General features: G+C 43.5%; 1 protein-coding gene across 4 annotated transcripts in view; it reads right to left on the bottom strand.

Annotated features, from left to right (window-relative positions):
- TMEM132B (transmembrane protein 132B) overlaps positions 1–18,457 on the bottom strand; it is a 186,483-nt gene that overhangs the window by 20,026 nt on the left and 148,000 nt on the right. For all 4 annotated transcript variants that reach the window (XM_025155604.2, XM_025155606.2, XM_015275628.4 and 1 more), the window contains one exon: positions 17,178–17,321. In XM_025155604.2, the coding sequence (XP_025011372.2) occupies positions 17,178–17,321 (144 nt within the window). The remainder of the gene's footprint in view (positions 1–17,177; positions 17,322–18,457) is intronic.

The raw sequence follows: 18,457 nt of genomic DNA on the forward strand, positions 1-18,457 counted from the left end.
TGCAGTGAATGCTGGAAGTGGTTAGGGGCAGCTAATAGCAGTACATGGTTCCTGCCAACATAGTTTCTGCTCCATGTGCAAAGACCCTTCACTAATCAGCTGAGCTTTTATCTGCTTTCTTTTCCTACAAAAATCTGAGGAATTCTCTCAGTCAGAATTAAATGCGACTGTTTCTGCTCTCCCCAATGATTCCGCACCACTTTGTACAGATTACAAAAAAAAGAGATCATCTTCATTAGGTGCAATCAGTGGCCATATCAGGATGATATCTTTGAAACATCTTTGCTTGCAGGACCTGGAATAGTGGTTGGTCCACCAGGGTTGTCAGCTCCCCTGCATATGAAGAAATGATGCTTGATGTCCATTTGCTATGCAAGTTGTTCCAGTCCCATCCTTGCTCCCTGAGTTTCTGTTGGTGAGGCAGTCTGGTACAAAAGTCAGCTTGGCTTCTGCTTGTCTTGTCACCCGAAGCAGTGCTGCTCCTGGGCTAGCAGCCTTCCCAGCCAGCCATGCTTATCTCTAGACAGACATCTTCATTCTTTGCACTGAGATAAAGCATCTCTAACCAACACAAATTCTAAGCACATACTTGTATGAGGTGTCTTTAGCTTAAGTATTTGATCCTTAAACGTCTGCAGATTAAGCATTACCAACACTTGGTAGTTTAAGTAAACATCCATGTGCTTCATATTCATCAGCTGGTGTCCCAGGAGGGATTAAGAGCTGTTTACCTGGTGAAACCCCAGCAATATGGTGCCAGCTCTTTCCTGCACCAATTCTAATTTCAAGCGCTGAACCTGTTCTGTAGAAACTGTTCACTGGGTGAAATTAACACGTGTTTGAACTGTGCACTGCTTTTTTCCCCAGTGGGTTCTGTTTTCTTTTTTTTTATTTCACTTGAATTACTCACACAAGTGTGGTTGTAGGCTGACACTAATTTACACGTTGTTGGGAGAAGTGAGAGGGGAGAATATTGAGGCAGATATAGCATACTCCAGCTGCACTGAAGTTCTTTGTAAAATAATGGGCTTAAAAAGTAATCTTCTGTGTACTAAGTAAACTTATTGTTCAGATTCATGGCTCTAATCCCTGTGACTGAAATTTAAGATCTAAGGCTCCATGAAATTAAAAGAAAAAGAAACAATTACATGTGTATTCATTCAATTTCATGTGTTGCATATCCTTCAATTTTCCCAATGAAATTTTAAGAGGGAAAATAAAGGTATCTAAAGAACGTGTTATTAAAAAGGAAAAAAAAAACCTGCAGGTCAGCTGTAATTGCTGAAGCTTACTGTGCCTGCTGCTTTCTTCTCACTCCGGGCAAATGCAGGTCACCTCCACATTACCCCATCTCCCACCAGCGCTTCATAGGTGCTACAACACAGCATGCAGAAAGCTGGAGGACACTCAGTGTGTTGAGCTCTGGTGTGGGGGACAGGCGCCCAGCCCTCCCAATGCACAGCAGCACGGTGCTGAAACAGGACTTCACAGCAGGGCCAGGACTGCATGCCACGTCTTTGTGCTGCTCCTGGACTACTCCATAGGGAAAAGGAGCCCATATGCTGCTTCTGCCTCTGAAGGACACCTGCACCCCTCCCTTTGGAATGGGATTTGAATATATGGCAACTACAACAGCACCATAAAGCCGCAAGTCCATCGGACAAATAGAATGAGTAACAAAGCTTGCTGGCTTAATGTAGTGTTTAGAGTGATGTGTTCCATCATGAATGTTGGCCACACCAATACAGCCTTTAATCTTGTACCAGTCATGAAAGGATACACCATTTTTATCCAGAAGGAGTTTTTCAAATACACAGCAGTACACTTCTATTTTGCAAAGGAAGCTTTGGTCCTATGCCTAGATTTTAGTACATCTACATTCATAAGTCTTCCCTGCTAGCTTTTAGTTTCTGAGCAACAAATAATTCATTAATTAGGAAAAATAAGGAAAATAGGACATTTAGACGGCAAACACGGCCAACAAAAACAGCCCTTAAACTGCTTTCACTCAGCCAAGTGCTTCATATAATTGTCCAGAGAGAATGCCAAGAGCTAAGAAATTGTCTTCCTTCTCTGGTCATATAGGTGTATATATTTACCCTCTTACCGGTCTGCTTTATACATTTAATACACGTTGATGCAGAAATTCAGCATTAAGAGACAGAGCTCCCTATGCAGTAAGTGGAAAAAGCCAAGGCATACAGCTGGCTGTTGTTCAGAGAACCAGGTTTAGAGCTGTACATACAAAGGTGGTGCAAGATCCTCACACGTACAGATACTCAAACAGCCTCTAGACATTGCTAGATCACACGTCCCACGGCATTCCAGCAATACAGCACCTGCCCTGTGTGTCCCAGTTCCTGTGCTGGCATGGCTGTGTGATGCACACTGCTGAGCTGTGCTCCTGCAGACGGCGCTTTGCAGGGAGAGCTCGGACAGACACTGAAGGAAGCACAGAGGTCCTTCAGGGTGAGTGCACTAGAAAGAACAGAGTCTCGGTGTATCAAAAATGCAGCCAGGTTTCCATTCAAGTGCACAGTCTCAGGGCTCTTGAAATTGTCAGGAGGTGACTGAGTGACACAGCAGATTTTTCCGAAGAAAATATTTCATCTCTCTTTAATGTCAGAATGACAGAACTGTGAGACTGAGCTTAACTCCTTAATGCAAAGCACTGGATTTGCTTGCTTCAGTATGTAAACAAGACTCTAAGACTGTGCTAAAGATGGTATGGTTCAGTCATGACACAGCCTTAAATTAGAAACTTATATTCTGCATAAAAATTGAAAGGAATTACTACACCATACATACATAAGCTGCACCTCAGTCAGCTGGAGTCTCTTGCAAAGAGATCCTTACATAACCCGCTGCCATACAGCCCTGCTATCCCTCCCACTCCTGACTGAGGTTCCTTGCCAGAGCAGGAGGAGAAGCCCGAGAAGTCAGGAACAAGGGAAGCTCACATGCAGAGGGATCAGAGGAACCAAACCAGAAGGGGCCTCAGGGCGCAGCTCACCTCTTGCCACCCCCCCAGGGACAGCGGTTGCAATGCTTCTGAATCACAGAGGGGTTATGCACAGCTCATGAGTTACAAGCATGACAATCTGATCCCAGCAGCTGCTGCTTTTTGTGTTCTCCAGCTGCAGCAGCAGAGGAGGGAATTGTCCCTCCGGTGCAGGGAGTGGAACAGGGCAAATCCTGCAGGGCTTCAAACCAGGAGCAGCCCTGTTTGGGGAGCACACTCAGGTGAAGCGTGTGCTGTTCCTGCCTGTTGTCTGACTTTGATTGCATCAATAAATCCACACTCTGACAAGGGGGGAGGCGACACATCTCAGCTACCTTGTGCAGAGCAGAGAAACAGCATGCCTGGTGCAAATGCCTGTCATACTGATGTTTGTGCACCGTGCTGAGAGAAAAAGAACCTGTTGTACCAAAGATGGAAAAGTGTTTTGATTTACAGGCTCTCTAATTAAAGTGTCTACAGGGCTAAGAAGGGTCACTGCAATCTCCCACCACCTCCACCTATTGTTTGGTCTTTTCATTGAACTTTAAATATCTTCCAGGGGCAAGGGACAGAGTTAAGAGACATGGCACAGCCAAGGATGGCATCTCCCCTACACAGTCCTTTTTACCAGTAAGGGAACACAGCTTATTGAAACCACTGACCAGAAGGAAACCACTGACCCTGAGGACTGCCATGGTGTTGGCCCAGGATTTCCAAATCTCCACAACAGGACAGAGACAGCAGGAAGACCACAGAAGGGACTGCAGACCTAAGGACTACCAGGATCTGCAAAACGCATGACAGGACATGGAGTTTTCTCTTTGGAGGAGAACGCCTACATTTGGGATGACACAAAATCTACCCTTCTTCCACAGAGCTCTTCAGGAACAATGATGTATCAAAATCCATAGTTTGCTATTGACTTTGATTTAAAGGCAGAGATTGAATTGTCAGGAGGATCAGTGTTGAGCTTCCTGACTCCTCCATGGCTCTAAGCCCATATGACCTGGGTGGACTGAACTTCTTGCTCACCAAGCTAAGACCCTGTTAAAATCCAGCTACAAACGAATGTTGTTCCTGTCAATCTTTCTGCCATCTACGGCTGTTGTGCCTTCATGAACTCTATCTAAATGCCAAGATAGATCTGCAAAGCTCTCGAGCTCCCCTGTCAAATCTGGGCCAAAACAGCCATTCCAACTCATGCATGAAAGATAAATGACAAACCGCAGAGTATTGCCGTTAGTTTTCTGTTGTACTTTTGGATTTTTTCCTCTTTTGGGATGTTTTTTAGCATCTCCCCCTAGGGCTGTGTAGATAGAGAAAAACAGGCTGCAGTCAAAGAATGTAAAAGCACAGGAACATGAAGAAATGTTTTTTCTTTAGACCAATTCTCCTCATCACAAGACAAGTATATGTAAAAGCTATCTACAGCATAAAAATGAATCCTAAACCCTGGAAGCACAGAAAACATCCACTGATTTGGTGCTTCTACTAGAAGCTGTGATTCCTAGCCTAAAGGTACATTATGGACTTAAGAGGAAGGTATACTCAACCAGTGGTATAAGCAAAGCATAAGCAAAGTGGGAACAGTTACTTGCCTTGACCCACATATATTTCTATAATAATGATACTATCACCTGATTGCGTGGTCTCCTTATAAGCCTCTGGCATGGGACTGAGCAATTATGGGTTCATATAGTGCCTCTGCCATTGATCCCATGTAAATCCCATCCTTAGATAGCATCCCCTCTGCATGTCTGCAGGAGATGTGTTGCCACTCCCCACGCAGAGCCAAGTGACATTGGAGCTGCAGGTCACTCCAACACTGAGGCAAACAGGCACATAGATGGTCAGTTTGGTGGCTGAATTGTTGTTGTGACATAGTAATTATGTCACTAAATCTCCCAGATTAAGCCTGAATGGAGCTATGTTAAAAATCCCAAGAAAGAGGCAGGGAAAGTCTAGGTTAAAAAACTCTGGAACGAGACAGACAGGAAAAGCAAAATGGAAATAAATCAGCCAGGTAATCCAAATGCACAGCAGGTTTACAGCTCTGGCAAATACACCTGATCAAGCAGTACATTAGCTCACCTGGGCTTTGGGAAAAATGTATTACATTTGTCCATGTCTTACATGTATCACTGACTCAGATCTGTTAGCCCGAGCTGAACTGTTTGCATTGGCTGCTACCAAAAGTAGTAAAGTTAGCATCGATTCTGTGCAAGCGTTACTCACACTGACAGTCCAAAACAGGCTTACTCAGAGGGTATCATAGCTCTACCAGATGAACGACCACATAGGAGCAATCAGATGCAAAGTATTCCGTGCACAAACACAGAGACTACTTTCCCATGGCACCCGAGGTCGTTATCTTCCTTTCCTCTCCCAGCCTGCTACAGCTACCAAAAAAAGAACGTTACAAATTAATGCGAAATACTGATTTCATTTTTCTACTTAATGCATAATTTTTCTTTTGTGCTATTGTGCTCTGCAGACACTTTCTTCCCCGCTTGCATTAAACAGAGGGACAAAATTAAATAGTGACAAAGAACCCAATGCTGTGGCTGTCACATTTCTGCCTAAACAGAACACAAATTCTGAGCAACTAATCCTGTGTCCCTGGCATGCCCTACCTGAGGTAACCCGTGGATTTATAGTTACGAGCACGGCACTGAAGGCTTTCTAAATTATTTTGCTCTTAATTGTCTTTAAGAAGCTCATGTTCTCTTCAAAACCACTGCTCTACTTCAAACTTTCAAGGAGGGAGAGTGCCTGAGTCTGAAGGAAATTATTCCTGCCTGCCAGTAATCTCACCTTGATAGCAGGGCATCCTCCTGCAGCAGGCATCTCTGAAGTCATCTTGTAGCTACCAAAGCTATTAGATTCTGTTACTGCAATAACTCTATTAAAGTCTCATGTTTTATGCAGGTCAGAGATGTAGTCCTATCGATTTAACGTGAAAGAGCACTTTTTCAATGGTAGGAAGACGTTTGCTTTTCTACACTTTGGAGCCTCCCTTGTTACCTAACACGGACTGTGTCTGCAGTAGGTCACTGGATTTTAGTGAACTCGTGTTCAGTGCAGGGTGTTTGTGTTACTGACTCGGCATTAGGGGCTGTTTTCATGCAGCTGGATGCTGCCTCCTCAATCTACAGCCCACATCACTTCCATCTCTGCTCCCAGATTCCAGAGGGTTATTCAGCAAAGATTTTACTCAAACGGGAATGACTGAAACCCTCTCCTCATTCCTGTGCTGCTCAAGGGGCACGCAGACAAACAGACATGCCTACACTCTGCAGCTCTCATCTCACACACTTTACGGCACTGAAAGGTACTGACCAAGCGTTCCTAAACCAAAACCAGAACAAAACAACTCAGTGGACGACAGCTGGGCAGCAGCAGTGGGCATCCCCTCTGCCTCCCAGACAGCGTGTGTACAGCAGCTGCAGCAGTGTGCACCAATGTCCCACCCTGAGCCGGGAGGGCTGAGCTGCTCTGCCTCCATCCCTGCTTTTCAAGATGTGTTGTATTTCTTTCCCTTAGTTTTCTCTTTGCCTTTCAGTCACATCCTATCTTTCTTTATGTAGAACCACCTTCACTTTCAGGTACCTCGGGCTTTTTCCTGCTGCAGCTCTTTCTGAACTCCGAGCGACAGAGAAACAATTATTTGAAACACAGGCAATGGCAGACACCTCTCCAGCTTTCTTCCAGTCTTGCTAAATAGGATCTCTTCCTGTCCTGACCCCGCAGACACTCACACAATGCCAGCAGCCTTCTCGAAAGAGTCACGATCCTGTATAAAACCATCTGTGTCTCCTTCAAACGGGATGAAGCTGGAGGCATTTTCTTACCAGAATTAAGGAGATCAGAGTTGGCAATAATACATCTTTCCTCAGCAAAAATTAGTTACAGAAGATGAAAATATCAATAATAACATAAGGCGATTAAACAAGCCACATTGTCAAGTTTGCAGAGAACAGAAGGTCCCAGCAAATGGCTGTCTACTAGACTTTAGACAACCATACTCACCAACAAGACTGTAAAAAAACAAACAAGCTGTAACCTAAATAGTTGGAATCACATTGCATTGCAGAGAACAGTGGGAAGGATGCATAGGTTGTGGGCGCTGGCTTTGTTCTACAAAGTGCACACAGGAGAAGCCCCCCAGCATCTCCACAGTGAGGCTGCTGGATGGATCTTCCCCATCTCGGGGTTAATGCAGCCATTCAGGACCCAGCTGTACCTGCATTCTTACCTCCCCGGGCTTTATTGTGTACGAAGACAAAGAGGCATTCCCCAGACCTCCCCACGAGCTGTCCCTGAAGGGGCTACAAGGAGACACCCAGCTCTGGGCATTGGCTGCAAGGAAAATGCAGCTGATATCCCCTCCCTGTCCTTTATTTGCTTCTGTGTTCCTTTGCCCTTGCCTGTGCCACTCTGGTCCTGATCACCACTCGTTAATTTTGCAAATGTAGCCTTGGCATTTATAATGTACAAAATGTGCTTAAAAACACAACGGTAAGCACTTCAGCCCAAGGAAGGACGGTCTCATTTTACATTGGTCATCTTCCACGCTAAACTCACTGCAGGTTGGGGAAATCCAGAAGGCTACAGCTTCTGCATGGCAGGAGCTCCTCAAGTCTCCAGTTTTCCAGTATTGGCGTATTGAAATCTTTGATTGGTGGGGTGGCAGAAAAAGACACAGAGAGAGAAAATCTCCCCTGGCAACGTGGACTCCTGAAAGGCCCTTTCAAAGCATTCCAGCAGTGAGATACCCTTGAGCACGCTGCATTCCCAGCTCCTCCGCCCAGCCCTCCCTGCCTCCCCACCCTCACTACTGGAATCATACATTTCTCTGTGCTCCATATTACACCATTTGTGGAAAGAAACTCTTTCAACATTATCTTCGTGCATTCAGCCAGGGCGGTGCTCGCAATCAGATTATTGTCTTCCACGCAGCACTGTTGGGATTTTATGTTTCTTTGCAGCCAAGTGTCATCAGTTTGCCATACAGCATTCGTGTTTGGGGGGAAAAAATCACTGTATTCTGAAATGCTGATTGCATCAAATGGCAACTAGATTGGAGGACAGTAATCACGCTGGGCTCGGGCGATTAAAAACTCGCTTGGAAAATTGGTCCTTGCTGAGCCTCTATAGAAAGAAATGAATTAAGAAGGAAAACAATAAGGAAGGGTATGCATTAATTTTGCTCCGCAGTGGATAATGGTGAGTGTAAGAGATCTAAGGAAGGACTGCGTGTCTTAAGGATTTTCCCTTATTTTTTTCAGGAGGAAACCGAAGAGTCATTGGGAGGGGCTGTAAATTAAATCCAGGCAGTAATCGCAGGAGCAGGAATCGGAAAAGCACAAATAAATACAGCATATAAATAGGAGATCGCGCTTCCTGCTAGGAGCTTATCGTTTCTGCCAGCGCAGCTCCAGCAGAGCACTCCCCCTCGCTGGCAGTCCTGCTGGGCAATCTCCATTCTCTGTTCCCTGGGCAGTGCCATTCCCTCCTCACTGCTAAGCTGCTCTGGGTATTTGTACAAGTAACTCAATAAAGGATTACCTCCCAGAACGTCTGTATTGTAGCAGGCCCTGTGCAGCTCTCATTCAGCTGTGAGATCTGTAGGATAGGCAACAGCGTCCACAGTGCTTTTTATACAGAGCTGAGTACATCGTCAATACTGCACAAATAATAAATGCATGCAACTCAAAGGAATGCTCAGATCTTCTTCAAGGAGGGATATGTGTATTTAACAGCCCATTCTCGGCACTTGAAGGAGTTCATGCATCTCTGCTCAGCAGTCTTTCATTGATTACAGTACATCCCTTTTTCTGGCTCGTGACCGATTTCTGATCTGCACTCATGTTTAAGGAAGGACTTAACACAGGGCTGCATGGCAGGAGTTCTTACTGTAAATGGGACTACCTGCACAATAATTATGGCAGCAAAAATAGAACAGGAGCAATAATCATTATGCTGTTTGTACTGCATACATAACACAGCTTTTATATACAGAGATACATACATCTTTATTGCCAGCATAGATCTCTCTGCCTTTGTTGTCTTTACACAGTTACTTGTTTACTGGTCAGAACATGCCTGTATGGTCTGGATTCTCCCCATGTTGAAAAATGTAGAAGTAATGGATTTAGTTGCTATTTCCCATTAAACAAATGTAAACTTTAAAGTCCTAGAGATGCCTGTGCTGTGACCCCAACACACAAAGGTAACTGCTGACGTTAGCAGTGGAAAGAGGTCTCTGATGTGGGAGTGAATTATGTGTGTTACAGTTTTATTCCTCTTCTAATGTTTCAGTCCAATGGCATTTGTATAAATCAGACCTTAAGAATCCACAACACAAAACAGAGGGTTACATCCTGTCACTTCCTTTGGTAACTTCTTTTTGTCCCTTCATCCTTGTCTAACTGACCAATCCGCTATTTAGCTACCATCCTTTCTGGCTGGATCGATCACAGATGCACCCCAATCCTGATGCAACCATTGAGCTCCATGAATTTCTCATCCTGCTGCTGTTTCAATGAAGGCAAAGTAGTTCTCATTCTGGTTTCCAGTTCTGTACAGTGAGAATGTAAGAATGTTAAATAAAAATAGAGCAAGAACAAAACTGCCTTCTCCCACAGCTGAGAAGGGGAGCTGGTTGCTGTCAGTGGTAGGTGCTTTTCATGTCAAATGAATTAACTGCACTTCAAAATGACGGCGCTGTGTCAGGCTCATCATCCCCATCCTCAGCTGCTGTTATGTAGCTCAAGGGAGTGCATCTTGGAACACATCACTGAAATGTGGGTGTGGAGCCATTAAACCCCCAAACAAACCCTCAAGCTGCATTCCAACACCCAGTTGAGGCCCACAGAGCCAAGGGGATGGATGCAAAGGTCTGGTGGCAGAGTGTGGTGGTTGCTGCCTCAGCACAAAGCTCCCTGCAAATAAAGCCTGTTTGGAGGGTTGGAAGATTCAGCATCATACACCCATCTTGATGCTACACAGCACCTCTGTGCTCAAAAAATTGTTGCTTACCTAAAATGGGAGGCTCTGCTGTCCAGAAAGCATCATTTGCTGCCCAGTCCCTCTTCTCTCAACTACAACCTCTGCAAAGAGGGTGGAGATAAGGACTTTTTCCTCATCCCTTAGCTGACAGCTAATGGCTGTTGTCACATTCACACGGAGCAGACTCTGCCCTCTAGAACACCTCTGTCACCTCAGTGCCTTTTGCACAGGCATTAGCTGGAAGCACGTTTTGGCCCCAGTTATGATGACAATGGAAATCTGAGTTAATTTGCCCAGCCAGAATGACAGTTCAAGAGGTGTAAGTGCCTGAGAATCCACGAGGTTCACACAGCCTCAATTAAAATATTCAAATGGCCCCACCGCATCAAAGTTTATAAAGCAAGGTTAATTTCCTACAGAACTTGGAGAAAAAGCCTCCAGATATTTGTCACTTTTCTTTCAACAACAGTCTCTTATTGCTACATTTGCTTCTGTTGAGCTGTTTACTCTGTGCATCTCTTAGTATAAAATATTCAGAGTTGATCCTGAGCAATATCGCAGTGCAGGCTAATGACTGTTTCCCAGGACTGGGATCCATGCCCTTTGCATTTCTGCTCTCGGAGCAGCCAAATGCTACGCCATAGAATTGTTTTCTTCCTCTGAAGCAGCAGCTGGTCTCTTGGAAGACACCATAAGCATCTCTGCCGAAATCTGTGTAATTGCACATGTCGGCATGGTCTGTTCTTAACGGATCCTCTCCCAGACTAAACACTGTTTTCTCAAGCTGGCTTTGAAGACTGTGTTTAAAAATAGCTTCAGGAAGACACACACATATATTTTGCTATAAACTGTGTACAATGTGTACTGTGTACAGAATATTAATTCTTCAATATGTGATCTCGTACACTGCTTCACTGGCATCCTTATTGCTATACATGGAGCCGTTTTGTGTGCAAATATGATTCTAAACCCAATGTTTTAGCTTGGCACGTTCATAGAACACTATAGACTTCAACCTGTTGCTGTGTAACAAAGTGTGTTTTGTAAGACAAATCTGTTAATATTCAGTGAGTGGCTATGCTACTCTTTTCTGATCGTGCTTTGTCCGGATAGGAAACTAATTAGCAGAATCTGGTGACCTAAATGTCAGAACCTCTGGTATTTCAACAAAAAGCAAAATCCTTAATTCAACAGCTGACATATTGCTGAGAGATCTGCCATACTCTCCTGTCTCTCTCTTGTGACTTAGAGAGATGAATTTTGTCTGGGGGCAAAGGGGCTGTTTTCTGGCCAGAATAACTAGAAACCAGAAGCTCTAATTACAAGTGTAATGCATTTCAAGCAGCTCAGTGATATTCAGTTTTTGCCCTAACTTAGGCAAACCTGTCTACAAGGATAAAATAAGACAATCCACAGTTTCCAACAGGTTTCTTGCCAATAAATCCTTCTGAGATAGAAGTATTCTGGTCATCCCTGTGGCACTACTGCTACAGACCAGCAACTTCAGAGAGCAGGGCTGGATTAAAGCAGGGAGGTAAAGCAAACACCTAAATCCAGGGCGGGATCCTCACCTCCTCCATCATCCTTTTGATTGGCCGAGGAACACATTGCTGCCGTAAGCATCTTGGTTGGGCCAAGCATCAGGGGGAGTCATTATTTCAGGATTCGTGATGGACTGCAGAGTCCATCACCTCCCAGCTGTCAAAGATGGATGGAGATGAAGTCAACAGTGACTTCAGGTTGTTTCCAGCCGATTTCGTGGAGTTGATGATACTGATTCAGTGGCACTAATCAGGTGAGATTAAAAGCACTGCTTGGGCACGGAGGTGGACTCACCCAATTAAACACTCGCACTTGAGAAGCTTTCTAGCTGCACAGCTGCCTGCTGCAGCCCCGAGCTGGCCCTGTGCTGGGGTGAGCAGAACGGTTAACCCTCCCGTGCTGTCAATCTCGAACCCCTCAGCAGCACTGAAGAAAAAAACAAATCACTTTAAAAATACGATCTAGTTCCAAATGAATTGTGTAATAAACCAACTGGCACCAAAAGTAAATCCATCGTACAAACGAGAAGAGAGTGTTTTCACTGCTGAGTTTGGACTCCTAGAATGAACTAATTTCTGAGCGAGTGACGACAAGTAAAGCTCTCAGGTACTGCAGTGATAGGCACTCAGAAATATGATAGATGGAGAAATAAGATAAGCTCCACATTATATACATTACATACTTGATCACAGTCTTTAATGGTGACGCAGCTGCAGAACTTGCAAATTGCAAGCACTGCTTTTGTTTTCAGAGCTTCTGCATAAACCATTGTGTTAACAACTGCAGGCAGTTACTTCTTTCTGTAAGTTGTCCTAAGAATGTGCTGCGGGTCTGTTCCCAAAATTCAGCATAATCTAAGTTAAAGAACTGCAGTATCTCTCCCCAACCCTTCCTCTTTTTCCCCCTTATGGCCCCTTGTAGCTGTGGCTAGAGATCACCGTGCTCAGCTGTTGAATAAGGTCCTCGGTCATTCATCTGCTTTTCTCTCAACGAGGGAAGAATGTTCTGCAGATTCAATCTAATTCAGCTATTACCTTTCCTGCCTTTCTGACACTTGTTTTACTGCACATTAGATAATGCCTAGCCGGCTGCCGCTAGCAAAATTAGTCTTCTATTGTTTTAACATTAATTATGGAGAGTTCAAGATAAGGTTTGTGTTAGAAAAGTAGGGGGTGGGAATGGTTTGAATTTGACTTTCATTATAATTAGGCAGAAAATTATGAAAAGGTGAAAAATAATTCACTGAAGTGCTTTTCTCTATCAAGCTAACAAGAAAAGTGCATTCTTGCACAGATGGAGTTTGTGGTATATTATTGAAGCACCACTGTTTTAATGTATGCCACTGCTTGGGCACACTGGGCCTGTTGCTGTTGCACTTTACATGTGGGCAGAAATGAGGAGGTTGAGGCCCTCTGGCTCCCTTCTGTTCCATTGAGGGCCTTTTCTGTTACAGAAAAATTAGGCTATATTAGTCCATGGTGTAACTCCATGGAAGCCATGTGAATTACTGCAGACATTAATTTGAACCATCAGTCAATTTCTGTGTAACTTGTTAAGAACATGAACATATTACTCTCTAAGAACAAATTAATTGGGCAGCTGTCTCCCTTTCATTTGTACACTACTGAGATAAACATTTGGACTAAGAATCTGTCCTCATTATAATTTCCTCACTTGACGCTGCTTTGTGGCTGATGTTCCTGAATAACATAACTACAGTGCTTTCAGAATTTTTCTTCATGTGAAATTACTGTGGTTTAGGCTTTTAAAGGGAGGAAAAGGAGTTCACAGACCTTGCATGGAGCACCTGTGAAGCTGTAAAGACCAACAGTGCCAAAGCTCATCAGGTGAGACTTCTCCATGCAATACAGCCATCCCAAGGTGCTCCCTCCATCACTGCCATTACTCTCTAATGATGACTCAAAGGCCATTGAGGAGCATGCAAAACCCACTGTAGCAGACCAGCAAAACTTCAGCTGTCTTTATACATCCTGACAGGATGGTCATGAAAAGGAGGTCCCTGCCATGGTACAACTGCTTTAATCCTTTTCTTCAAGGCTTTTTTCCCCACCTGTGAGGACTGAGGCCCCATGGTTTGGCATACAGATAGAAAAAGCACATCCCACTTTGCCTACAGCCTCCTTTATCTCCCAGCGCCAGAATAGCTGAGCAACTTGTTCATAAATTTCCATCACTTCTTTCTTTTCAGCTTCACCCCCCTATTTAGTTCTGGTTTGCAGGAAAAAGAAGACCTGGGAGAAGACCTTCAAGAGAGTCCATGGCAGAAGACCACTGAAGTTAATGGGGCTTTTGGAGATAAGGATTTTGTCCATTCAGAGTCAACTGTAGCTTGAAAAATTATATCAGGCAGGCTCAGGATGGGAAAGATTTTTTTTCTCAGCCTTGTTTGCAGATAAGGAAGTGAGATTCCAAGAGTAATGACTGAGTTATCCAGAGTCACACAGGAAATCAGCAAAAGATATGGAAATAAATGCTGAGAAGCATTTCAGTGCCTTAATCATAAAGCCATTCTTTTCTTTCAAGAGCCAAAAACATTAAGCATTCCTTTTCAATGACAGAATAAACATGAGAGTTTCACTGACTCAAAAGTAATGTTTGCATCTCAAATTTTTACAGCGTAAGCCATTTCAAGGCAAAATGGTCAGTTTTATGGCCTGTGCCCAACTGCAGGGACCAGGGATGGCAGTACAACTGAACAAGTAGATTTGTGCAACTCCATTGAGGATCCAGTCACACTAAGGCCAGTAAATGCAATGTCAAGTAATGGGTGTCTTTCATTATATTTACCACTAATTATGTAGGCCATGAAAAATGTGGACTGAATTACTATCTTGCTGGGAAGCTATTAAACTGTTAGGCAGATGGGATATATTGCTTTGAGCAGGAGAGATTCTGTAGGAGAGATTCACATCCCTTGTCTACAGACAAATCACTCATCACCTGTCTGTTGGGTCACCTCCGAGTAGTATTTTTATCAGTATGATACCAAGGTAGCTGCCCAGCTAAGTGCAATTTGTATAAATACATAACAGCCTGGGCCAAAGTCTGTTTCTGCTTAAATTGGCTTCAGTTCATTGTGTCTTAATTGAAAATAATGGTGTTACAGCAGTGATCAAAGAATCGTCTCATTAATTGTCTATTAAATCATTAGCTATTAAACAGAAATAAAAGGCTAAGAATGCAACATTCTGTTCTGCCCTAAAGAATATGAATATCTCTCCAATTACAAAGAAACAATAAAGGCAGAATTAACAGTGAAATGATCAAAATTAGGTAAATACATCCAAAATGCCTGACAATGCTTATTAGAGGATTTAGCAGTATGACCATGATAGAAAAGTCAACACAAATCCGGAAGCAAAGTCAATGCTGAGTTTACTAAAGGGGCTTCTAAAGGGAGATGCGCAATTCTGTGAAAACAATACAGGCACATCCAGCACGTACTAAATTTTAACTCAGCTAATTCATCATTATGCATTCAATCTTGGAACCAGTATCAGTATTTCCAGTTAAAAAATCAAGCCTGAATAGCATGCAGCCTGAAAGCTCCTCTCAGTAATCTGTGACCAAAATCCATTACAAGGATACTCACATTTTCACGAGAATAACATTACACCCATTTTGAGACCATTTATATCACCAAGATGGGGCAAGCAGAACTCAGTAAAAACCATATTCAAACCCTTATATTTACATTAAGTTAGCAAAGTTGGGTACCAGTTCTGGGAAAGAGCCCCCAATGCACTGTCTTCTATCAGCAACTTGATGCCCAAGTAATTGCGCAGAGGAGTGAAATGGAGACTGGATTTGTACCCAATGTAGTCATTAGAAATAAATAAATAAAGGATGAGCTGTGGGAAGATACAGCAAAAATCTTCTAAAACCTGTGTGGCATTTTTGGCCATTGTTTTGGTCTGATCTGCCCAAATCACTGGAAGGGATAGAAGGACTCTCATCAAATCGAAGGTGTTTCGGAACAAGTCTATTTCCACCTAGAAATATAACTCATTTTTAAAAGCTAGAAAAGATGATGGTCAAAGGGCAAGAGCTTTGCTTTCTTCAAGTGTGTAAATTCAGGAAAGCAACTGGCAATCTGGGGTCACATCAAGCTTTATGTAGTTGCCAGCTTCAGTCGACCTTTTAAATTCAGGAACCAGAACAGTTTCATAGCCAGCTTTGACAGGACATCCATATGGACAGCTACTGATTGAACTAAATGCACTTTAAACAAGCAGTGCTTTGAAATAATGGAAGGGGATTTCTTTCCCTCATCTTTTTGTATCTGGTTCTGTCCTGTATTTTCTAATAGTGAGTCCTAGAAATCCAATAAACTCAACAGAAACAGAAGTCCACATATCATCTTTTAGTCCTCGTCTTCTGAAGTGCAAAGAAGAGAAGCCTGAGCAATATGTTGATGATATATAACTTGGTGCTTGAGTTTATAACACGAACACTTCATTGTCAACCGATAAATAATAGCCACTGATTAGAGATGACTAGCTGCATAGGACATAGCAAAAAAAGAACAGCAAAATGTATCAAAATAAATTGTTCCTTTGAGAATTAAGTCAGTTATAAACCAAGACAGTCATTCACATTCTTTTTGGTAAGAGCTTTCACAGAAATTTGGTTACTAGAAAAACAAAATGTGATTTTTGTTTCCCCATCCAACCTATAGTGAGAGCTCAGGATAGAGATTCAAGAAACCTCTTCCTTCGCTGGCTGAAGGTAAACATCACTTTCATGAAGTCACTTTCATAACAAAGGAGTATTACACTGATTTCCTTTGCAAAATGCTTTGAGGTTTAGAAAGTGCCAGACATCACTCTGAGGATTCAGCTGCACATATGTTCTTTCTCACTAACTTCATTCTTAATTATTAATAATTTGCCCTTGTGATAAATAGAGATAAATATACATGAAAAAGGTTGGAAAAAAGTAGAGTTGGCCTGACTGAGGCTTCTGCCCAAACCCACTGCATATTTCCTAATGCTGCCTAGGATCAAGTGGATGTCATCCCTCATTTGAGGGTCTCAAAAAGAGGATAGCCCTATAAGCACTTTAACTGCAGAGGAATTTCTTTCATGTAGGACTTAAAATGCAATTAGATGTAGTGTGTTTGTCTTGGAGGATATTATTTATTCCCAGTATTGGTAACGAGCTCATTCAGAGTTGTCAAAATAGGAATTGTATTTAATAATGGATGCAGAAAACCCACACGAGAATAAAGATTCCTGTAGCAGCAAGCTGACTTTTCCCACATGGGATGTATCAGACAACACATTCTTCCTTGCTAGCTCTGGCTGGAGAGCAGCAAAGACCAGGAACGCTTTCAGCATCCCTCGCCTTCTCCCACAACTTATGGAAAGTACCAGCACAAATGGCTCCACGTCAGTCTGCAGAAACGTACTAACCCTGCATAACCTCTGGAGACCAGGTTCCTTCCTGCACAGTGGAAGCCACCCACGACTGCAGAAACAGCTATGATTGTATAAAACCATGCAAAATCCCGAATGTGGGCTACACCCCCGTACAGTGGTGGTGGTGAAGGCAAGGAAAAAACTCATGATTCCCTCATGCCCATCTCACGTGGACACCTTACCTTTATGACATCTTCATCAGCTGATTTGCACTCAGTGGACTCCGAAACATCGACGACCGACCCATCCTCCTGCACCGCAACAACCTTGACTGGAACTGACACCGTTTTGCCCGTCAGGATGGCTGTGTTAAGGACTTCTGTGTCCTGTATGCACACACACAATTATGGGACGGGTGTTAGAGAAGCAAAAAGCATAGAACACTGCAGAGATCAGACCACAGAACCAAAACCTTCTCTCGGACAGAGGAGTGACACTTCCTTGCACACACCCTGTGAGCTCCCTGCAGTCAATGGTGTCACCATTTTCTAGACCAAAATCCGTGTGTGGACCGCCAAGTTCTGGTTTGACAGACATACAGATTTACTCTTTCTGAGTCCATTTATGGGTTTGGCTGTTGTGGAAATGAAATCCATAATGCAGTGATGCGCGAAGACACATCTGTGGGTTGGCAGAACCTCAGCGCGTTTCAGACACCATCTCCAGGGGTGTCAGCGGCTCATCCCACCCTTATGTCCCAAATCATGCCCAGGATGTAGGAAGCGATTGCCAAGCACTACAGCAACAGCATTCTTCCATACTGGTTCAGCCAACAGTTGAGCCAGTTGTCCCTTTTCTGGACATGAATGTATGATTAGAAAAACCATGCATGAGGCACGCTATTACCAACTAAGCAATGTCCAATGTCACATACAATTTTTCTAATCTTTCCCCATCAAAATCCCACCTGGAGATGTTTTACCACATTTCTCTCTAATCCTGACGAATTCACAGCGCTGGCACTCTAATGACTGCATTAACACAGCCTTCCTCGGCATCTAAGTGTGGCTGCAGTTTGATTAATTGCACCAGGTGAGTTGCCCAGAGGTCCCTGCCTTGCGTCAGCAGAGCAGACGGGAGGGGAACAGCTCTGATGGAGGCCTGCAGAGGAACACGTCGCTGCTTAAGCACTGCTCACTGCAGGCCCAAAGCTTCACACCACCTCTGCTTCCACAGAGATTCAGCTCAGCCTTCTAGAAAAGCCTTCAAGAGGAAATACTGCTTTAAATCCATCTGCTGCTCATTTTTCAATTTCCATAAAACTAATTGCATGCCAGTTGGGAAAAAAAAAAAAAAAAGTAGCTCCCAACTAATCTAACTTTAAATTCCATTATTTGAATTGGTGGAAGAATAAACGGATTTTAGTGGAAAATTTGATGGCAGCTCGCATAGGAAAATAAATTCACTATCATTTACTTCTGTCTGCTAGCTAGATTGATAAAAAATAATGGGCATTGACCAC

The sequence above is a fragment of the Gallus gallus genome, chromosome 15, assembly GCF_016699485.2.
Source record: "Gallus gallus isolate bGalGal1 chromosome 15, bGalGal1.mat.broiler.GRCg7b, whole genome shotgun sequence".
In the NCBI taxonomy this organism is placed as follows: Eukaryota; Metazoa; Chordata; class Aves; order Galliformes; family Phasianidae; genus Gallus; species Gallus gallus.